The 23495-nt window shown below is 52.0% G+C and overlaps 1 protein-coding gene across 1 annotated transcript in view; it reads left to right on the top strand.

Annotated features, from left to right (window-relative positions):
• The window catches only part of STX8 (syntaxin 8), a 152485-nt gene continuing 128990 nt past the window's right edge, over window positions 1-23495 (top strand). Inside the window, exons 1-4 of the mRNA XM_054393932.1 lie at window positions 1-17; window positions 483-582; window positions 7567-7661; window positions 10848-10958. Of these exons, the coding sequence (XP_054249907.1) occupies window positions 1-17; window positions 483-582; window positions 7567-7661; window positions 10848-10958 (323 nt within the window). The remainder of the gene's footprint in view (window positions 18-482; window positions 583-7566; window positions 7662-10847; window positions 10959-23495) is intronic.

The following is a 23495-nucleotide window of genomic DNA, read 5'->3' as shown; positions in this document are numbered from 1 at the left end:
ATGGCTCCGGACCCCTGGTGAGTGCCGGACCGGCGGCTCCAGGTCCAGTTCTCTGGGGCTGACTGCGCTGCCGCTGCTCGCAACCCGGGTTGTTAGGCCGAGCCGCCCCGGGCTCGGTGGGGTGCGGACCTGCCGGTGCCGCGGTGGAGGCGAGCAGCGCTGGCTGACTGGTTCCGCTGAGCCGGGTGGGCTGCGAGCGGCGGGGCCGGAGGCGGTTGGGACAGGGCCCCGGGCTGTGCGCTGCCAGCCCACCCGCCGCTCAGGGCAGGGGATACTATTCCCTATAGAGAGCATTTTGCCCCCAGAAGCTTCTTTTAGGCCAATTTAAGAAGTGGGGTTTGATGCGGTGATGGTTTTTGCACCTGCTGCGGGCGAGCACAAGCAGTTTCCCCACAAAGCGAGGCCGAAGCGCGGTGCTGAGGGCCGAGAGGGTCCGGCCGGGTGGTGCTGGGGCTCAGCTCCGGGTTCTCCTTCCCCCGCAGGCTTTCCCTGTACGATGCCGCTTGTCAGATCGCCCAGGAGACCGCGGAGAGAATCCAGGAGCGTAACCGGTACCAGAGGAACGGGGAGAACTCTGCCAAGGTACTGCTCTGACAGCAGCTGGGGGGTTGTCACATGAAGAGTTTTAGCTAGACTTTGCTTTTAACAGCTTTAAACACTGGGTAAGCATTAAATTTACAGGAGCCAGCTGTGTTCAGGAAGCTGTAAGTGCTGAGTTTCCTTCCTCTCAAGCTGCAAAGGGAAGTGGATGCTGCCAAGTGACGTGGCTGGGGGCGCTGTGGGTGACACCCCATAGCCCACCCTAGAGCGGGGACCAGGCTATGTCAGGACACTGCTGCTGCCAGCTGGGTATCTGCAGGGTGAAAGTTATGTTTAATGTCAGGAACTGAATATTTATTGTGCAAAGACAAGCCAGCAGTGTGCCCAAGTGGTCAGCAAAGCTAACAGCATCCTGGCCTGGGTCAGCACTAGTGTGGCAGCAGAACCAGAGCAGTGATCATCCCTCTGTCGTGAACATTGGTGAGGCCACACCTCAAATCCTGGGTTCAGTTTTGGGCCCCTTGGTGTAAGAAGAACACTGAGGTGCTGGAGCATATCCAGAGAAAGGCAGCAAAGCTGGTGAAGGGTGTGGAGAACAGGGCTGGGGAGGAGCAGCTGAGGGAGCTGGGGGTGTTTAATCTCGGGAAGAGGAGGCCGAAGGGAGATCTTCTGTCTCTCTACAACTCCCTGAAAGGAGGTTGGAGCCAGGTGGCAGTCTGTAGCTTCTCCCAAGTAACAAGTGCTAGGACAGGAGGAAACAGCCTCAAGTTGCCTCAGGGAAGGTTTAGGTTGGACATGAGGAACAATTTCTTCCCCTTGAGGGTTGTCAAGGCCTGGCCCAGGCTGCTCAGGGCAGTGGTGGATTCCCCATCCCTGGAGGGGTTTCAAAGCTGTGTAGATGTGGTGCTGAGGGCCATGGTTTAGTGGTGCCCTGGCAGTGCAGGGTTAAGACTTGGACTGGATCATCTGAAAGTTTCCTTCCAGCCAAAACTATTCCTTGATTCTTTTAGACTTCCATTAAGAAAGCAAGAATACCATCTCTAAATTAACAGTAGCTGTTCAGTGCCACAAAACCAGCCTTGGATTTAGCAGTCATGAGTCTTTTTTGCATGCAGTGCTGCTGCTTTTACAACAGGAGACAAGGGGAAGCTGTGGGAGTGTTGGGTACACGCTGCCTGCTGCTCAGGGCTGTTGCTGCCAGGAACTGAGCTGGAAGCTAAGAGATGCTGGGATGCATGTCAGCCTCTGTATAAATGCTTTCCCCACAAGGCTGCTTTGCTTCCTTCCTGTGGATCAGAAGTTTTGCAGCTTTTTTTTTTTTTTTAGCTACATTTCTAACAAAGTACAAGACTGGAGTTAAATATGAATGAGAAGCAGAAGCTGGAGCTTCCCCAGGAAGATTCCACTCTCCACCTTTTCACACTTCTTGTTTAAAAAATAGAATTAGAAGCTTCTCAGGAGGCTGCTCCCTTCAGGGCTAAAAGCCTTGTCCTTTCCTTCAGGCAGCACAGGAGCCTGCTGGCTTGCCTACCTGAGGGGTGATGCTCTTAGCTTCTCCCCTGTCTGTGCTGATGTCTGCAAGCCCTGGAGTTAGCTTTTTGTAGTAATTTGCATAATTAAAACCCCACTGATTTATTTTGTAGGCCCTGCTCCTCTTTGTAGCAGGGCTGCCATGTGCTGCTGGGTCACTAAAGCTTCTTTGCAGATAGCTTTTAAAAGCAAATGTCATTTTGGAGCAGTGGTGAGGAAAGCTGTGTAAGGTTTGCACAGCAATCAGGGCTACATTTTTATGAGTGACTTTGCCTGAATGGTGAAGAGATTTCTGGAGTCACAAATAAGAGGGATTTGAGAGAAATATGTAGAATGGTTTGGGTTGGAAGTGTCCTCCAAAGGGCATCCAGTCCAACCCCCCTGCAGTCAGCAGGGATAGTCTCCACTAGGCAGGTTGCCCAGAGCTTTGTTAAGCCTGACCTTAAATATCTCCAGGGATGGGGCCTCAACTGCCTCCCTAGGCAACCTGCTCCAGTGTTCCACCACCCTCATGGTGCAGAACTTGTTCCTCACATCCAATCTAAATCTGCTCTGCTCTAGTTTGAAGCCATTGCCCCTGGTCCTGTCCCTGCAGGCCTTTGCACACAGTCTCTCTCCATCCTTCTTGTAGCTCCCTTCAGGTCCTGGCAGGCTGCTCTAAGGTCTCCCTGGAGCCTTCTCTCCTCCAGGCTGAACTCCCCCAGCTCCCTCAGCCTGTCCTTGGAGCAGAGCTGCTCCAACCCCCTGAGCATTGTCATGGCCCTCCTCTGGACCTGCTCCATCAGGTCCATGTCCTTCCTGTACTGAGGGCTCCAGAGCTGTACACAGTGCTGCAGGTGAGGTCTCAGCAGAGCAAAGTGGCAGAATCACCTCTCTCCCTCTGCTGGCTTGAGAGGAGTGTTTAGAGGTGATGATTAAAGAGCCTGTGCTCAGGATGCAATGGTACAGACAGAGCCCAGCAATAGCAGGCTCATAAAAAGATTGCTGCTTAACCCTTCTGTATTTATAGGGGACAAAGGTCTCTGTTTGCATCACTGCAATCCATGATGTGCCCCAGCACCCCCCCCCCCAAAACATTGTATTGGTGTCATTTGAGGCCTTTCTCTCCCAGGTGGTGTTTTATGGAAACATCACGTGGGTGACTTCGCTTCTTCATAAAATCATTTGTTCCATGCCCTGTGTTTTCCAGGCCCTGTTTGCCTGTCATCCATTAACAGTTCAAGGTGAATATTTGGCAGGGTTTGGTTCTACTACAAACAAGTTTCCACTGAGGAGGGAGTTGTTTTCATAACAGAAATGCACCTGGAGAAATCCACAGCTGAGCAGTCTTCCTGCTCCTGTGACTCCTCAATCTTTTAAGGCAGGGGGGGTAAAAAGCAAAAAGAAGCAAAGCCTTTGTACAGTATTTGCCTGGCAGGGAGGATGTAAACAAGTTTTTGTTTTTTACAGTATTTGATCATTAGCATGGCTTAAGGAAAAAAAAAAAAAACAAAACACCAAACCCAAACAACTTATTGCTGAGGGAAAAATAGAGCAGAAAATTTAAAATGGAAAGAGAGGAGAGGGGAAAACCAAAACAAAACAGCCAAAACCCTGTAGGGAAAGATTTCAGGCTGGCACTTACCCATGTGTGGACTCTGCTGCAGGGAGCTGAGCTTAAAGCTGCTGCTGGTGTCTTTTATGTTGCTGTTTTTTGCTCTCTAATGGTAGTGAAATCTTTTGTTAGAACACTGCAGTTCCTGGAAGGTGTCTGTACCTTAGGTGGCTTCCTTGGATATTTATGGGACTTGGCTGTTCTGGGTTGGTTGAAATCATTATAGAATCACTGAAGGGTTTGGGTTGGAAGGGAACCTTAAAGCTCATCCAGTTCCAACCCCCTGCCATGGGCAGGGACACCTCCCACCAGCCCAGGTTGTTCAAGGCTTCATCCAAGCTGGCCTTGAACACCTTCAGGGTGGGGACATCCACAACCTCCCTGGGCAACCTGTGCCAGTGTCTCCCCACCCTCACTGGAAAGAATTTCCTCCTAATCTCCAGTCTCAATCTCCCCTCTTCCAGCTTCCATCCATTCCCTCTTATCTTAGCACTACAAGCCTGTGTCAAAAGTCCCTCCCCAGCTTTCTTGTAGCTTCCTTCAGGTACTGGAAGTCTGCTAACAGCATCATTGAGGTTGAAAAGAGCTTGAAGATCATCAGGTCCAACCTGAACACGAGTACATGTGCAGCTAAAAGCCCTTTTACTACCTGATTGCAGAGCTAGAGGCATAAACAACCGCTTGAACGTTCCTGGAAGCATTTACTCCCCATCCTGGCTTTGGGAATGCTGCCCTAGCATTCCACAGCTTTGGGGCTGGAGGTGGGTTTTGGCTGAGTGCTCTCAAGGCTGCCTCAGCCTGGCTGCATCTGCTGTGGTCTCTGTGTTTGGCAGTGTTTGAGGCCAAGCCTCTCTGAGCCAGGGAGGTTTCGGCTTCTGACGCTCTCGGGGGATTTGGGGGATCTCCCCCTCCACCCCTGCTCAGACTCCAATTGCACTTCAGCTGTGGGCAGGATCCTTGCAAGCTGTCAGTGTGTGGCTGCTCCCTCTGTGTCTTCAAGAAGACAGGAATGAGGCTCAAAGCAAATATTCCTTCTCTGTTGCTGGTTCACCACACGGAGCAGCCGAGGTTGGTAACCATTCAAACCCACAGCAGGGCTGATGCCTTGTGAATAAGAAGCACACAAAGTCCTAATTAGAAGGACTTGCCTGGTTAATTGCAGTGACAATGTTTTGTCCTAGTGTGTTCTACATCACTGGAACGAGAAGAAATAACATTTAAGGAGGAAAACCCCAGAGGATGGTTGGCAGCCTGGCTCGGGGAGAGGTGGGGAGGGAGGGAGGGAGGAGGATTCCTGCCAGCCTTGAGCTTGTTTGCAGCAGGGGAGAATGTGAGTGGCTTAAGTACACTTGGAGTGAGAACCAGACATGTCTGGATCTTGGGCAAGTCAGCTGTGAGAAGGGCTTGGGAGCTGTAGTAGAGAGGAGCTGCTGAGAGGGGAAAATGGAAGAAAGCTGAATTTCTTTGAGATCAAGGCCAGGTTGGATGAGGCCTTGAGTGGAAGGTGTCCCTGCCCATGGCAGGAGGGTTGGAACTGGATGATCTTTAAGGTTTCTTCCAACCCAAACCATTCCATGATTCTATGATCTTTACAGTCTGGAGGAGTTTGGTGGAGAGGGAGCACCTGAACTTGCAGCAGCTTTTCCTCTAATCCTGGAACCTGAGGAGGGACTTTTGACAAGGGCTTGTAGTGACAGGTTGAGGGGCAATGGATTTGTGCTGGAAGAGGGGAGATTGAGACTGGAGATGAGGAAGAAATTCTTTCCAGGGAGGGTGGTGAGAGACTGGAACAGGAGGCTGTGGCTGTCCCCTCCCTGGAGGTGTTCCAAGGCCAGGCTGGATAAGGCCTTGAGCAAGCTGGGCTGGTGGGAGGTGTCCCTGCCCATGGCAGGGGGGTTGGAGCTGGATGATCTCTAAGGTCCCTTCCAACCCAACCCATCCTATGAATCTACAAAACCTGAAGGCAGAAGCGAGCTGGCTCCTGTGTTGGTATGAAATTCCAGGGGAAAGAACTGGAAAACAAACTGGAAAATATTAAAATGTGCTGAAATGTTTTGCCCATATAAAGGAATGTGTTTGAATGTTGAAAGCCAGCTCTCCATATTCACCAGCAGCAATGCATTTGAATTGTGCTTGTGAAACCAGGGCTGTTTATCTCCCTGTTTTGTAAGCACTGAGCCCAGGGAGCTGCATCAGCCCCTTGCTGGCTGGGCTCAGGCTGGGGTCCTTCACACTGGTGCAGCTTTAAGTTCAACATCTTAGAATCAGAGAATGGTCTGGGCCAGAAGGGACCTCCAAAGCTCATCCAGTCCAACCCCCTCTGCACTCAGCAGGGACATCCCCAACTGGATCAGGTTGCCCAGAGCTCTGTTGAGCCTCACCTTGAATATCTGCAGGGATAGGACCTCAACCACCTCCCTGGGCAACCTGTTCCAGTGTTCCACTGCCCTCATATCCAATCTAAATCTGCCCTTCTCTAGTTGTCAGCTGCATGTATGTCTTGGGTTAAAAGGGTGCAAGACAAGGCTCTCCAACTGCTCTTAAAGTAATTAAAGAAAACTCCACACCCAGGGTTGGGTAGAAATACAGCAGATCTAGAGAGGTGATTCTGCCACTTGCTCTGCTGAGACCTCACCTGCAGTACTGTGTACAGGTCTGGAGCCCTCAATATAGGAAGGACATGGACCTGATGGAGTGGGTCCAGAGGAGGGCCATGGAAATGATCAGGGGGCTGGAACACCTCTGCTACAAGGACAGGCTGAGGGAGCTGGGGGTGTTCAGCATGGAGAAGAGAATCATAGAATCAAGAAGGTTGGAAGAGTCCTCAAAGATCATCGAGTCCAACCTGTCACCCTAAACCTCATGACTATCTAAACCATGGCACCAAGTGCCACGTCCAATCCCCTCCTGAACACCTCCAGGGACAGTGATTCCACCACCTCCCTGGGCAGCACATTCCAATGGCCAACCACTCTCTCTGTGAAGAACTTTCTCCTCACCTCCAGCCTAAACCTCCCCTGGCACAGCTTGAGACTGTGTCCTCTTGTTCTGGTGCTGGGTGCCTGGGAGAAGGCTCCAGGGAGACCTAAGAGCAGCCTGCCAGGACCTGAAGGGAGCTACAGGAAGGATGGAGAGAGACTGTGTGCAAAGGCCTGCAGGGACAGGACAAGGAGCAATGGCTTCAAACTAGAGCAGAGCAGATTTAGATTGGATATCAGGAAGAAGTTCTTCACTATGAGGGTGGTGGAACACTGGAACAGGTTGCCCAGGGAAGTGGTTGAGGCCTCATCCCTGGAGATATTCAAGGTGAGGCTGGACAAGACCCTGGGCAGCCTGATCCAGTTGGGGATGTCCCTGTTGGCTGCAGGGAGGTTGGACTGGATGAGCTTTGGAGGTCCCTTCTGGCCTGGACCATTCCATGATTGTCTCTGCTTCTTCATTCTACCTGCTGCTAGCTGGTGCCTTTGCTTGGCTTTGCTGCCCTTGGCTGTATTCCTTGTTGTGGCTAAGTACTAGCAGGATATGCTAACTGCTTTCTCCTCTTTCCCTTGTACAGAGGTGGGGAGGGGGGAGAAGGAGGCTGTTTGTAGCCCTCTGGCTTTGTCCAGAGGGGTCTTTGTGTTGTTTATAAATTGTAAATCTATGTAAATAGATATATATTTTGTACATACTGATTGCATTTCAAGGCTTCATTTGCTCCCAAACCTGAGCTAGCCTGGAGGTTTATTTTGGGGTAATTCTCCAGATTTATGCTGGGGGGGGGGTGGGGGTGTAATTCCCACCCCCACCCCACCCATCTGTACTCTATGGGTCTTCAAGACACCCTGTCTCAAACTGTGCCAGTGGAGTAAGTCCTCAGTTTTCTGTGGATGTAACCCAGATCTCTCTCTCTCCCTTTTCAGCTCAACGTGGTGATCAGGTCCTCGCTGCAGACCCTCAGGGAGAAGATTGAGCAGCTGAAGGATTTGCTGCTGAGGGCTGTGGCCACCAGGCAGATGTATCAGTGTAAACACCAGCTCCCTGACCTCGCTTGTGTTGTGGCAGAGGGCAAAGATGGGCTGGAATGGCTCTGCCACACAGCTGGGGAGTTTCCCTCGTGCCATGTTTAGCAGAGTTTGCCTCCAGAGCTCTGGCAGTGCTGCTGTTCAGGGTCTTGGTTGTGGCTGTAGTGCAGGAGCCTGAGCATCTCGGGTGTGGTGGGTGTGAGGTGGGCTTTGCTGTGTCCCAGGGGAGCTTAACAAGGTGGTCTGAATAATAGCAGAGCTGGAGTGAAGCTTAAGGAGGGCCTCACCAGTGTCCCACAGAGGGGACAATCACCTCCCTGGTCCTGCTGGCGACACCATTGCTGGGAATGGACTTTTGGCAAGGGCTTGTCCTGTCACTACAGGATGAGGGGCAATGGCTTTGGGCAGGAAGAGGGCAGATTGAGACTGGAGATGAGGAAGAAATTCTTTCCAGTGAGGGTGGTGAGAGACTGGAACAGGTTGCCCAGGGAGGCTGTGGATGTCCCCTCCCTGGAGGTGTTCAAGGCCAGGCTGGATGAAGCCTTGAGCAACCTGGGCTGGTGGGAGGTGTCCCTGCCTGTGACAGGGAGGTTGGAGCTGGATGATCTTTAAGGTCCCTTCTAAGCCAAACCATTCTATGAATCTTCAGAATGATGTCAAAACACTTCAAACTCTGCCTTAGGAGTCACAGGTCCTCTGGGATTGTTACCCTGTAGCCTGGCTTTGATTTGCTGCTGATCCTATGTGTTGGAATAGTCAGGCTTAAGAAGTCCACCCATCTCCCTGCAGCTATCCAGCAGCAACCATTTCATGACAGACTGAGAGAGTTGGGGCTGTTCAGTCTGGAGAAGAGAAGGCTTCAAGGAGACCTTCTTGTCCTTCTGAAGGTGGCGACAGGAAAGCTGGGGAGGGACTTTTGAGGGTGTCAGGGACTGGGGGGAATGGAGAAAAACTAGAAATGGGGAGATTCAGATTGGATGTTAGGAAGAAATTCTTCCCCATGAGGGTGGTGAGACACTGGCACAGGTTGCCCAGGGAGGTGGTGGAAGCCTCATCCCTGGAGGTTTTTGCAGCCAGGCTGGATGTGGCTGTGAGCAACCTGCTGTAGTGTGAGGTGTCCCTGCCCATGGCAGGGGGGTTGGGACTGGCTGAGCCTTGAGCTCCCTTCCAACCCTGTGAATTCTATGAATGAATGTTTAATTTCAAGCTTACCAGGGCAGAAATCCCTTCTCAGCTCCCTCAGTGCTGTGCTGATGGCCAGGAGTAAAACTTCCCTGTGCAGTGAGGGCTTGAGAGCAGAGCAGTGCTGCTGCTGTGCCTGAAAACACAGAGATCAGCTCAGCTGCTGCATAATCTGCTGAGCACTGCTTGGAAGAGTCCTTCCAAATGTCCCTGAGATGAATTAAACAAAGCAACCACACAGCCTCTGCAAGCTGCAGCACTTGAGGGCATCTTACGTCTCAGAGCTGCTGTAGGAATAGTTTTGCTGCTGTGTCAGTGGCCCCTGGGTTGTTCTGCTGCTGGACTGCAGATGGAAACATGCTCCAGGTACATTTTGGATTGTTTGCTGATTGCTTGCCTGGGAGCTACTCACCTGGGCTGTGTTAGGAGCCTCCAGTGGAGCAGGATGGGAGGTAGGCTGTGGATTTTAGAATCTCTGTTCTGTTTGGGCCTGCCCTGTTTGGATCATAACTGTGTAGGTTTAAGCTCTCAGTAAGACTGAGCTTCCCTTCATTAACCTCTGCAGTGCTGGTGGGTGGTCACTGAATCACAGATTGCATTGGGTTGGCAAAGGTCATCTTGTCCAAGCCCCTGCAGTTGTCAGTGTTCTGGAAGAGATCAGCTGCACAGGGCTGCTTGGTAGTACATGGAAGGATTATGTTGGATTTTGGAAGGGGAATTGCCATTCTTAATTCTCATTCTAATCTGGCAATAAAGAGCCTACCAGTTCATTTAGAACTTTGAGGTGATGACCTGAAGATCACTCAGTGGTCACTGTGTGAAACAGAATCACACAATGTTAGGAGTTGGAAGGGACCTCTAGAAATCATCAAATCCAACCTCCCTGCCAGAGCAGGAGCACCCAGGGTAGGTCACACAGGAATGCATCCAGGTGGGTTTTGAAAGTCTCCAGAGAAGGAGACTCCACAACCTCTCTGGGCAGCCTGCTCCAGGATTCTGTCACCCTACACCAAAAAAGTTTCTCCACATGTTGAGGTGGAACCTCCTGTGTTCCAGCTTGTGCCTGTTGTTCCTTGTCCTGTCACTGGGCACCACCACAAAGAGCCTGGCACCTTCACCTTGACACTCACCCCTCAGGTGTTTATAGACATTGATCAGATCCCCTCTGTCTTCTCCTCTCCAGACTCAACAGCCCCAGGGCTCTCAGTCTCTCTTCACAGCAGAGATGTTCAAGTCCCCCAGTCATCCTTGTGGCCTCCACTGGACTCTCTCTCCAGCAGATCCCTGCCTGTCTTGAATTGGGGAGCCCGAAACTGGAGACAGGTCTCACCAGGGCAGACTAGAGGGGAAGAAGAACCTCCCTAGCCCTCCTGGCCACACTTTTCTTGATGCACCCCAGGGTCCCATTGGCCCTCTTGGCCACAAGGCCACATTGCTGTGATGTGGTGAACTTGCTGTCCACCAGGCCTTCAAGGTCTTTATCCATGGAGCTACTCTCTGTCAGGACAACCCTAGTCTGTACTGGTGCCTGGTGTTGTTCATCCCCTGGGGCAGGACTCTATGCTTGCCCTGGTTGAACTTCATGAGGTTCCCTCTGCCCAACTCTCCAGCCTGGCCAGGTCTCACTGAGTGGCAGCACAGCCTGAGGGGGTCTCAGCCACTCCCCAGTTTTGTAGCATCAGCAAACCTGCTGAGGGCCCACTCAATCCCCTCATCCAGGTCATTGATGAAGATATTGACCAGAACTGGACCCAGTACTGATCCCTGGGGAATACCAAGTTTGAGATCTGCAACCTTCAGAAGCGCAGGGTGACAGCAGATTTCATGCAGAAAGCTGTGACCTGTCCTGGGAGGTGCTGCAGCCTTTTCTTGAGTTCAGACAGTCAGTTGTGGTGAGCAGGGATTTGGCTGATTTGAGGGCTGTGTAGCAAGAATTATTTTATGTGTCTCGGTGGTTTTTTTTTTTTTAAGTGTGGTCCTTAACCAAGTGTCCTCAGCACACAGCTGGAGGGAGACAGGAGGCAGAATTTGGTGGACGACCTCCTCACACGCCAGAAGCAACTGCAGGCATCCTATCAGAACGAAGGCACAGAGCCAGATGTGACAAGGTATGGCACTGTCACCTGCAGGGAACAGTCTGACTCCTGCTCTGAGAATGTCTGAGGACAATGGGAAGTGCAGCCCCTGAGCTCCTTTATCTCTGCAGATACCAAACTGTGCTTTCAGTGGCTTAGGAATGCTGTGGGGTGTCACATGTGGCTGCAGAGCTGGGGAGGTGAGGGAATGGGGAGCTGGGGTTGTGCAGCCTGGAGAAGAGGAGGCTCAGGAGACACCTTATTGCTGTCTATAACTACCTGAAAGGAGGTTGCAGCCAGGTAGGGTTTGGTCTCTTCTCCCAGACAACCAGCACCAGAACAAGAGGACACAGTCTCAAGCTGTGGAGGGGGAAGTTTAGGCTGGAGGTGAGGAGAAAGTTCTTCCCAGAAAGGGTAATTGGCCATTGGAATGTGCTGCCCAGGGAGGTGGTGGAGTCACCATCCCTGGAGGTGTTCAAAACAAGCTTGAATGTGGCACTTGGAGCCAGGGTTTAGTTGTCAGGAGGTGTTAGGTATTAGGTAAGAGGTTGGACTTGATGAGCTCTGAGGTCTTTTCCAACCTGGTTGAGTCTGTGATTCTGCATGGCAGAGCAGCAGCTTGGCAGAGCTAAGGGATCTGGGGTCAGAGCTGGGCTCATGGGGTCCCCACACAATGCTTACATGAATCATTGAATCACAGAATCATTTAGGCTGGCAGAGACCTCTCAGATCACCAAGGCCAGCCACAAACCCAGCACTGTCAGGGCACCACTAAACCATGGCCCTCAGCACCACATCTACACAGCTTTGCAACCCCTCCAGGGATGGGGACTCCACCACTGCCCTGGGCAGCCTGGGCCAGGCCTTGACAACCCTCAAGGGGAAGAAATTGTTCCTCATGCAACTTGAGGCCATTTCCTCTCATCCCATCACTTGCTCCTTGGAAGACCAACCCCCACCTCACTCCAACCTCCTTTCAGGGAGCTGTAGAGAGCAATGAGGTCTCCCCTCAGCCTCCTCTAGGCCAAACACTCCCAGTTCCCACAGCTGCTCCTCACCAGCCCTGTTTTCCAGACCCTTCCCCAGCTTTGTTGCCCTTTTCTGGACCTGCTTTGGCCTTTCAATGTCATCCTTGGAGCGAGTGGCCCCAAATTGAACCCAGGATTTGAGATGTGGCCCAGTCCAGGAGAACAATCAATTCCTTGCTCCTACTTGGCCACACCATTGCTGATCCAGGCCAGGATGATACCAGTCTTCTTGGCCACCTTGGCACACCCTGGCTCATCTCCAGCCAGCTGTTGATTAACACCCTCAGGTCTTTCTCTGCTGGGCAGTTTCCAGCCTTGGGGCAGTGTCTGGAGGCGTACTCATGGGATTGGTGTGACCTAAGTGCAGCACCCAACACTTGGCCTTTCTCATGCCATTGTCCTCAGCCCATTGATCCAGATCCTTCTCTAGAGCCTCCCTACCCTCCAGCAGATCAGGGTTGTTGAGATCAGAGCAGAATTGTTGGAAAGGAAGCTGTCAGGATGGGACTTCATGGTCACACAATCCCCAATAATCACATTGTGTAGCAGTCAGCAGGGGCCTTCAGATGGAATTCATCTGAATTTCCACTTTGGTGTGTCCTCCACAAGTGGAAAAAGTAATTATGGTTAACAGCCTGTGAGTTGTGCTCTCCCCACACAGTTCTCATCTAGCCCCTCTCTGGTGGGAGCTGTGTGTCCTCTCCAACAGGTTCAACCCCTGGTTGTCTCTGCACATGAAGAGAGGCAGAGCCTCTCTCTTCAGGTGTGAAATTTGGGTCTCCTGCCTGATTTATTGAGTTATTAGCAGTGCATGAATTGGGTTTGGTGGGAGCTGTGCAGGTGCTGTGTCTGTAACATACAAACCATGCAAACCATGGAGTGGTCTCCAGAGAAGAGAAGTGGAGCTGCAGTCTATGTGTTGGCAGAGCTTGCTGTGTGCCCATGGCTGATGAAATTGCCCTAAAGTGCAGTGGGTGAAACTTGGGTTGGAAGCCTCACACTTTATAACAGCGCATCCTTGTTCCCTGAGCTTTTGTGGGAGCCCAGGATGTGTGGGAAGCTCCAGTGTAGCTGGCACAGGCTTCTTCAGCTGGTGGTGGGATGCTGCAGGGGCTGTGCCCTGCTGCACTGTGCTCTGGGTCACACCCTGTGGCTGAGCAGAGCTCCCTCACCTCTGCTGCCCTGGGGTGTGCTGAGAGCTGCCTCAGAGGAGTGCAGCTGCACTTCTGCAATAGGGACTTGTGGTAGAAAACAGGAGGTCTTGAAACTTGCAGCTTGTGCTTCCAAGGGGCAGCTGTTTGCACTGAATCCCAGCATGGTGGGGCTGGAAGGCACCTCTGGAGATCATCCAGTCCAACCCCCCTGCTAAAGCAGGGGCACCCAGGGCATGTCACACAGGATCACAGTGTCCAGGAAGGTCTTGAGGTCTCTAGAGAAGGAGACTCCACAACCTCTCTGGGCAGCCTGCGAGGTCTCTAGAGAAGGAGACTCCACAACCTCTCTGGGCAGCCTGCTAGGGCTCCAGCACCCTCACACCAAAGAAGTTTCTCCTCATGTTGAGGTGGAACCTTCTGTGTTCCAGCTTGTAGCCATTGCTCCTTGTCCTGTAACTGGGCACCATCAAAAAGAGCCTGGCACCCTCACCTTGACACCCACCCCTCAGGTATTAATAGAGACTGATCACATCCCTTCTCAACCTTCTCTTCTCCAAACTAAACAGCCCCAGGGCTTTGTTCTGTGAGGGTCTGTTCAGTGTCCTGGGGTAGGGGTTGGTCTCTGCTTGCTGCTGTGCTCTGGTGTGCTGTTTGGTGCAGCCAAAGCAGAGGGCCTCTCATCTTTGTGCTTTCCCATCTTTGCAAGGCTTGAAGTTTTATAGCTCTCTTTTAACTTCTTTAATTAAAAATGGATAAAACTCTGCCAGCTGTTCTCCGCCTGGTGAATTCATGCCCCTTCCAAAGCCTCCCTTGTGGGTCCTGTTCTCAGTGGTACAGACAGGGTTGTAGCCAGGGTCTGGATCTTGGTCCAGCACCTCCAACCTTTCCCTTGCCCATGGTTGGGCTGTGGGGAAGGAAGAGGTTCACAGACTCTGCATTGTGTTGGAAGGGACCTCCAAAAGGTCATCTTGTCCAACCCCCCTGCAGGCAGCAGGGACACCTCCAACTAGAGCAGGCTGCCCAGGGACACAGCAAGGCTGATCTTGAATGTCTCCAGGATGGGGCCTCAAACACATCCTGGGCAACCTGTTCCAGTGTCTCCCCACCCTCACTGTGCAGAACTTCCTCCTGATGTCCAACCTAACTCTGCCCTGCTCCAGTTTCAAACCACTGCCCCTAATCCTATCCCCACAGCCCTTCTGAACAGTCCCTCCCCAGCCTTCCTGCAGGTCCCCTTCAGATATTGAAATGCAGCTCTAAGGTTCTCCCTGGAGCCTTCTCCAGGCTGAACAGCCCCAACTCAGCCTGTCCCCATAGCAGAGGTTCTCCAGCCAGCCCTCTGATCATCTTTGTGGCTTCCTCTGGACCCTCTCCATCAGGTCCATGCCCTTCTTGTGTTGGGGGCCCCAGAGCTGGACACAGCACTGCAGGTGAGGTCTCAGCAGAGCAGAGGGGCAGAATCTCCTCTTCCAGCCTGCTGGCCACGTGTGTCCCCTGCCTGCCATGCTGTGTGTCGGGACATCCAGCAGCAGCTTCTGCAGGGGTTAAGCTGCTCTTTACAACCCTGGGTTTCTTCTGAAGTTGTTACAGGGCTTCTGTACCAACCTGCTTTGTGTTTCAGCAGGTGGCTGAGGCTGCTCTTCAACAGTCTGGAGCCTGAAGCCAGCTTTTTCCCCCTGCATTAGAAAAATCAGCGCCCCTCGGTTGATGAAGTTCTAGCAGTGACACTTTTCTCTGGTTTTTGTGTTGCTTTTCTGTATCTAATCCATCCCTGATGTGACAGCACACATGGTCACAAGTCTTTTTTTTTTTTTTTTTTTTTTTCCAGCAGTCCTTCCTTTCATTAACCTTCTTGCACCACTGATCACATGTTTGTTGTCCCCACTGCCTGGAACCGTGAGGGTTTCACCAGAATTAATCTTCGTTTACATTTGGTCACCATTCAGTGAGTTTTACCTCCTTTGAAAACTGCTGTAGAGCTCTTGCTGGTGGTGGACTGCAGTGGCCTTAATGCTCTTAGTATTTATCCTAAGTGACAACTTGGGCCAGCACACAGGGCAGGACACTCCATTGCTGTGCTATAGCATTAATTTACCTTCCGGCCTTGTCGGCCTTAATTAAGATGCAACTGGAATGTTCCAGGGGGGAAAAAAAGGTTGTGCTGTTGTTTGTGTGACTCCCCTTGAGGAGGGTCACTTCAAGCTGCTTTAATTGGTTTTCAGTAGGCAATTCCAGTATCTTCCTCCCCTCTTTTGCTCCTTGGGAAGAGATCAGTGCAGTAGGATGTAACAGAGATTGAACAGGGAAGGTTCCCCTACTGTTGGCAAGGCAGAAGTGGAAGAGGCAGCGAGAGATGTTGACCTTCTGGAAATCACAGCTTAGACCGTCCTGAGGCTCTTTGGAGACAAAAGGAGTTGAGAATGTCACAGAATCCTAGTCAGGGTTGGAAGGGACCACAAGGATCAGCCAGTTCCAACCCCCCTGCCATGGCCAGGGACACCTCACACTACAGCAGGCTGGCCAGAGCCTCATCCAGCCTGGCCTTAAACACCTCCAGGGATGGGACCTCAACCACCTCCCTGGACAACCCATTCCAGGCTCTCACCACTCTCATGGGAAGAACTTCTTCCTCATATCCAGTCTGAATCTCCCCACTTCCAGCTTTATTCCATTCCCCCTAGTCCTATCACTCCCTGACACCCTCAAAAGTCCCTCCCCAGCTTTCTTGGAGCCCCCTTCAGATCCTGGAAGGCCACAAGAAGGTCACCTCGGAGCCTTCTCTTCTCCAGACTGAACAGCCCCAACTCTCTCAGTCTGTCCTCATAGGAGAGGTGTTCCAGCCCTCTGATCATCCTGGAGCATCTCCTTCTGTCTAACTAGGTACTCAGTGTCACAGAATCACTGAATGTTAGGGGTTGGAAAGGACCTCTGGAGATCATCCATTCTAACCCCCCTGTTAAAGCAGGATCACCCAGGGCAGGTCACACAGAAACACATCCAGGTGGGGTTTGGAAGTCTCCAGAGATGCAGACTCCACAACCTCTCTGCACAGCCTTCTCCAGTGCTCTGTCACCTTCAAAGTACAGAAGTTTCTCCTCATGTTTAGATGGAACTTCCTATGGTCAAGTTTATGCCCATTGCCTCTTGTCCTGTCACTGGGGACCACTGAGAGGAGTCTGGCCCCATCCTCCTGACACCCACCCCTTAGGTATTTGTAAGCATTGAGAAGACTCCCCCTCACCTCCTCTGCAGAACAGGTTTCGTGAGGAGCAGGTGAGGGAACTGGGGTTGTTCAGCCTCCAGAAAAGGAGGCTGAGGAGAGAGCTCCTTGCTGTCTGCAACTCCCTGAAAGGAGGTTGGAGCCAGGTGAGGGTTGGTCTCTTTTCCCAGGAAACAAGCAACAGAAGGAAATGGCCTCAAGTTGTTCCAGGAAAGGTTTAGGTTGGACATGTGGAACAATTTCTTCCCAGAAAGGGTTGTCAAGGCCTGGCCCAGGCTGCCCAGGGCAGTGGTGGAGTTCCCATCCTTGGAGGGGTTTCAGAGCTGTGTAGATGTGGTGCTGAGGGCCACGGTTTAGTGGTGCTGGGTTAATGGTTGGATTGGTGAACTTATAGGTCTCTTCCAACCAAACCAATTCTGATTCTAGTTGTGTTTGTAAAGAAGAGCAAAGAAAGGATCTTTGAACACAAGAGAGAGGAGTCCGTCAAGCCCCATCCCTTTCCTGGTGCCTCTGTGCCTGTACTTAAAGCTCACTACTCATTGGCCTCAGGAAGAAATGCCAGGAGGAGGGCAGCCTTCAGGGCTGAGCCCTGGGCTTTGTGCTTTGCCTTCTGTCTTTGCTTCAAACTGCCTGAACCTTCCCACCCTAGGTTATTTCTCTCCCAGCAGTGTCACTGTGTGGTGCTGGCCTGGGTGTGCAGTGAGAACAAATGCTGGCCTGAGACCTGCTCCTGGGAGTGTGGCTGTGCTCAGGCAGACTCCAGCCACTGCACAGGGAGCAAAGGTCCAAGTTGAACTTGGAGTAGGTTTGTCCCTTTGCCTTTCCTCTGGGTGTTAATTGTCCAAGCTGCAGCTTTGCTCCTGACAGAATTCTCCTTTCTTAGGACTCTCTCATTCCTGAGGAGTGCAAATGGTAGAGGTGAGGCTGTTTGGATGAGGACTATAGAACTTTGTAAGCTGTTTCATGGTGTGCTTAGTGTTGTGGGGTGAGGCTGCAGACCTGCTGAGGGGCCTGGAGCAGCTCTGTGAGGAGCAAAGGCTGAGAGCCCTGGGGCTGAGAGCCTGCAGAAGAGCAGCCCCAGAGGGGAGCTGAGCAATGCTCAGCAAGAGCTGAAGGAGCTGTGGGGGGCAAGAGGCTGGGGCCAGACTCTGCTCAGTGGTGCCCAGGGACAGGCACAAGGGGCAAGAGGGCACAGACTGGAACCCAGGAGGTTCCACCTGAAGAGGAGGAGAAAGTTGTTTGTTGTGAGGGTGCTGGAGGGCTGGAGCAGGCTGCCCAGAGAGGTTGTGGAGTCTCCTTGTGTGGAGAGCTTCCAAGCCCAGCTGGGCCATGGTGATCCTGGGCAAGCTGCTGTGGGTGCCCTGCTTGAGCAGGGGGCTTGGACTGGATGCTTTCCAGAGGTCCCTTCCAACCCCCCGCCAAGCTGCTCTGTCAGGTGTGGTTCTCCTGGGGGTGTCCCCACTTGGAGAGGGGATTTGGAAGTGTTTGTGCTCATGAGGGTCCTCCTCCTGGGTGTTTTGGAAGGAGAGAGAGCTTTGCCTTTCTATATTCCCATTATTCTTGTTCCATTGACTAGCTTGGAGCTTCCTTCAAATCTCTTCCAGCCCCTGAGCCCCTGGCTCCTAAGTGAGAGAACACTGCAGCTCCTTGGCCATCTCCTTGGGCAGTGCCCTGTGAAGCCAAGCTGGGGTGCCCCGGGGCACTTCAAAGCGCCCCACTCTTCAAGTGTATCCTTAAGGGAATGTTGAAGTGATCATCCAGGCCTTTGTCATATGACCCAGGGTTTGTTTCAGAGGCAGTCTTGCTCATCAGTCCTCTAAAGCAGTCCTCTAAGCCTTGCTGTGTGGCCTTGCTCTCAACTAAGTGCTGGTTGACTAATCTAAGTTACTTGGGAAGCTCTCGGAGGCTTCGCAGGGAAACAAGGAAGGGGGCAGATAAGCCCTCCCTTGTTAAGCAGTGCCACAGCTCCCTTGATTTGAAACCCCCAGCCTCTTTCAGAGCGGGGCTGGGCTGCTAAAGCCTGATAATTAGTTAAATCTGCTCCTGTAATCAAAAGGCAGCCCCACACTCCAGTGCTCGGCGGAGATTTAGGTGATTAACTCGGCGCAGGCAGTGGGTGGCTAATTGGATAAGCTTTAATCTTCACACCAGCAAAGCCAAACATGGGGAAGATCAGAGGAAGGAGGAAGTGGGGCTGTGTTGTGTGGGAAGGTAGTTACCAAACATGTCACAAAGATTATTGGAACCAGCAGACCAGTTGTCATGACCCAAGCTACAAGAATAGGGCAGATCATGAGGGGGGAGGGAGGGAGGGAAGGAAGGGTGCAAATTATTTCAGATTTGCTTGCCTTGGCTTTTTGTGTTTTTAACAGGCAGCCATAGTTGGGCTCTTTGTAGCAAGCAGAGAGCTTTCTGTTCTCTTTGCTGCAGTTAACAGCATCTGACAACATTCCCTCACCCTGCGTTTTGGGTGCTCACTAATTGAGCTGTGGAACTGGGGGACACTGTAAGGATCTCTGCATCTTCAGAAGTTATCCTTCCATTGTGTTCAGCTTCAGGAGTGTTCCTGCAGTGCTGGGCCAGCTCTGGAGTCCTCAGCACAGACAGGGACCTGTTGGAGCAGGGCCAGAGGAGGCCACAGCAATGCTGGCAGGGCTGGAAGCCCTCTGCTGGGAGCCAGGCTGAGAGAGTTGGGCTTGGGCAGCCTGGAGAGGAGAAGGCTCCAGGGAGACCTTCAGGTGGCCTTGCAGTGCTTCAAGGGCTGAGCAGGAAGCTGGGGACAGAGTTTTGAGCAGGGCCTGATGTGACAGGACAAGGGGGGATGGTTTGGAAACTGAAAGAGGGAGGTTGAGAGTGGAGAGAAGGAAGAAATGTTTGACCCTGAGGGTGGTGAAAGCCTGTCCCAGACTGCCCAGAGAGGTGGGAGCTGCCCCATGGCTGGCACCATTGCAGGTCAGTTTGTTCGGAGCTGTGAGCAACCTGCTCTGGTTGCAATGTCCCTGCTGGCTGCAGGGGATTGGACTGGATGAGCTTTGTAGGTCCTTTCCAGCACAAACCAGTCTGGGATTCTATGAACTTGGCAGCAGTTGTTTTGAGGCTCACAAATGGATGTCATTAAACCCCCAAAGCAGTGCAGAAAGCCAAGTGTCCTGTGTGGAACTGTCTTCACGTTGTCATGCTTGGGACTTGCTGATCTGAAAGGTCTTTTCCAACCAGAACAATTCCATGATGCCAAGGTGGGGATGTCTCTGTCTAACCCAGCCTGGTTCCCTACTCTGCTAAAGACATGCCAGCTTTACTGGAGCTGCAAAGGAGTGGGATGCTGAGGAATTTCAGCTCCTCTCTTCCCACGTGGGCCATGGTTGGCACAGCAGGGCAGGCTGGGCTCTCTCATGTGCTCTGGGGTTCCTGTTTCAGCACCAGCATGATGATTCTCACATTGCATTGGCTTGGAAGGGACCCTCAAAGGTCATCTTGTCTAACCCCCCTGCAGGCAGCAGGGACACCTCCAACTAGAGCAGGCTGCCTTGGGTGAAGCAGGATGTGACTTAGGCTTCTAGTCCTGTAGCAACAAGATTGGTTTTCTTCTTATTATTCTGTAAAATTCATTTCCTTGAGGTGGAACTGGATGAACCTGTGAACATTTGCAGTGAGGAGAGGTGAAGTGCTCTTGATTTTTTTTTTTTTTTTTTTTTTAACTGGCTCTGAGTGTGATATGCAGTGTGCACTGCTCACAGGGCAGTGGTTTGAAACTGGGGCAGGGTGTATTTAGGTTGGACATCAGGAGGAAGTTCTGCACAATGAGAGTAGTGAAATACTGGAACAGGATGCCCAGGGATGTGCTTGAGGCCCCAACCCTGGAGGTAATCAAGATCAGTTTTGATGTGGCCCTGGGCAGTCTGGTCTAGTTGGATCAGTCCCTGCTGACTGCAGGGTGTTGGACAAAGATGACCTTTGAGGGTCCCTTCCAACCTGATGCAGCCTGTCAGGTTCTGTGATATGTGCCTGAGATTTACAGATGCCCAGAACTCAGGAGGTGATTGAATTATTTTCTAGCTGTGTTGTTTCATCTTACAGCCAGGAGATGTCTCTAGTTCACCATAAATTCCTCAAGCATCTGCTAGTCACAAGCTGGATTGTGCTTGGATGCCCTTGCTTGAAGATTTCAGCCACACAGAATCACAGAATGCCAGGTTGGAAGGGACCCCAGGGATCATCTGCTCCAACCTTTCTAGGTGATAATGGAGTGGAAAGGAGCTGGCCCAGCACCCTGGCAAGCTGAGCCAAACTGGCCACTGTAGGGGAATCCACCACTTCCCCTGGGAGATGATTCCAATCTCTGTCCTCATGGGAAAATTTGACTTCTGGAGTCCCATGGGAATCTCCCCAGCAGTAACGTGTCCCCATCACCCCTTGTCTCTTCCATGGGGCTCCTTATCAGAAGGGAGTCTCCAATTATCTCCATGGATCATCCCTTTGTACACCCAAACCCTGTCTCAGTAGGGTCCATGAGCTCCTTCTTCCCAGCTCTGCTGACACTCGTGCAGGGTTAGCTGCTGTTGCTGAAGGGGTTTGTAGCTGTATCAAACCCACAACCTGAATTCAAGCATATTTATGGACCACAGAGTCAGGATACCTATCATAGAATCATAGAATGGTCTGGGTTGGAAGGGACCTCCAAAGGTCATCCAGTCCAACTCCTTCTGCACTCAGCAGGGACATCCCCAACTGGATCAGGTTGCCCAGAGCTCTGTCAAGCCTCACCTTGAATATCTCCAGGGATGGAGCCTCAACCACCTCCCTGGGCAACCTGTTCCAATGTTCCACCACCCTCATGGGGTAGTTCCTTCACAGAGAAGGGACCTGCAGTCATTGGGGGAAAAAAAAAAAACAACAACCAAACCAAAACAACAAAAACAACAAACCCAAATCAAACCAACAATTAAAAATTGTCAGTCGGAGTGCAATTAAAACATGTTGAGAACTGAAAAGCTCCTAAAATTGCTGCCTGCTCTCTTGTGTTTGGGGAAGAACAGGGCCAAGATGAAATGAGAATAAACCCCAGAGCTCAAAGAAAAGAAAAAGCAAAAGCTCTGAGCTCTGCTGTGCTGCTGAGGAACTGATCTCGTGATGACTCTTAGCCCAAACCCGAGCTGCAGTTTTGGGTTCATGTGACTCCCAATCTGTCATTTAATGTTTGTCTTGTAGGAGAAGCTGCTGAAAAGCTGCAAGGCAGAAAGCTGCTGTTGAGAAAAATACTTCAGTGACATTTCATTTTACTGCTGGGATTTATGTGCCCTGGCCATGAAAAACTTGTTTTCCGTTGTAAGCAGGGAAGTGGCCGCAGCGCCAGCAACCTCCGCTCGGAATTCTTGGAGAAGAAAAGCCCTGACTTGGGTTTCTCTGGTTTTGAAGAGCACAGACACAGAGAATCCTAGAGCTGCTGAGGTTGGAAGAGATCTCTGAGATCACCAAGTCCAGCCACTCACCTAGAGCTCACAATGCCCCCACTGCTGCTAAGTCATTGCCACTAAACCAAGCCCCTCAGCACCGTATCCAGGGTGAGGACTCCACCAGCTCCCTGGGCAGCCTGTTGCAATGCCTGCAAACCCTTGCTGGGAAGGAATTGTTCCTAATGTCCAACCTGCACCTTCCCTGGCACAACTTGAGGCATCTGGGGACGAATAATAAACTGCAGCAGTACAGGCTGGGAGGTGATCTGCTGGAGGGCAGCCCTGTGGAGAGGGAGCTGGGGGTGCTGGTAGATAACAAGTTATCCATGGGACAGCAATGTGCCCTGGGGGCCAAGAAGGCCAATGGGGTCCTGGGGTGTATTAAGAAGAATGCGTCCAGCAGATCCAGGGAGGTTGTCCTCCCCTCTGCTCTGCCCTGGTGAGACCTCATCTTGAGTACTGCATTCAGTTTTAGGCTCCCCAGTTCAGGAGGGACAGGGACCTGTTGGAGAGGGTCCAAGGGGGAGGGCTATGAGGATGATTAGGGGACTGGAGCACTGCCTGGTGAGGAGAGGCTGAGGGACCTGGGGCTTTTTAGTCTGGAAAAGAGAAGACTTAGAGGGGGTTTAATAAATGTCTATAAATATCTGAGGGCTGGGTGTCAGGAAGGAGGGGACAGGATCTGCTCACTTGCACCCTGGGGTAGGACAAGGGGAAATGGATGGAAACTCCAGCACAGGAGGTTCCACCTCAACATGAGGAGGAACTTCTTCCCTGTGAGGGTCCCAGAGCACTGGAGCAGGCTGCCCAGAGAGGTTGTGGAGTCTCCTTCTCTGGAGACTTTCAAGGCCTGTCTGGATGTGTTCCTCTGTGACCTGAGTTAGATTGTCTGGTCCTGCTCTGGCAGGAGGGTTGGACTCTTTGGGTCCCTTCCAATCCCTGACATCCTGTGATCCTGTGATTTCCTCTTGTCCTGTCCCTTGTTGCCTGTGAGAAGAGACCAACCCCCACCTGACTCCAACCTCCTTTTAGGAAGCTGTAGATCAGTGAGGTCTCCCCTCAGCCTCTTCTTCTGAAGTCTGAACAACCCCAGCTCCCTCAGCTGCTCCTCATAGGACTTGTGTTCAAGACTTGTGTGCCTGACTTAATGGTGATGCCAGACTGGGCAAAGCAGGAGAAGTGACTTTGTGACTTCTACCTGCAGTGCCTGAAATGCAGAATTGGTCAGTTCTGGGCTTCCCAGCTCAAGAAGGACAAAGAACTACTGGAGACAGCCCAGTGCAGGGCCACTGAGATGCTGAGAGGACTGAAACATCTCTAATAGGAGGAAAGGCTGAGAGACCTGGGGCTGGAGAAGAGAAGCTGAGGGAGGATTTTATCAATGCTTGCAAATATCAAAGGGGTGTCAGGAGGATGGGGCCAGACTCTTCTCAGTGGTCCCCAGTGACAGGACAAGAGGCAGTGGGCATAAACTTGACCATAGGAAGTTCCATCTAAACATGAGGAGGAACTTCTGTACTGTGAGGGTGGCAGAGCACTGGAGCAGGCTGCACAGAGAGGTTGTGGAGTCTCCATTTCTGGAGGCTTTCACGGCTCACCTGGAAGTGTTCCTGTGTGATCTGCTTTAGGTGATCCTGTTGTGGCAGGCAAGGGTTGAGCTGGTTGATCTCCAGAGGTGCCTTCCAACCCCCACCATTCTGTCATTCTCTGATTGT

The sequence above is a fragment of the Indicator indicator genome, chromosome 29 (assembly GCF_027791375.1).
Source record: "Indicator indicator isolate 239-I01 chromosome 29, UM_Iind_1.1, whole genome shotgun sequence".
Classification (NCBI taxonomy): Eukaryota; Metazoa; Chordata; class Aves; order Piciformes; family Indicatoridae; genus Indicator; species Indicator indicator.
This window is presented reverse-complemented; position numbering and strand designations above follow the sequence as displayed.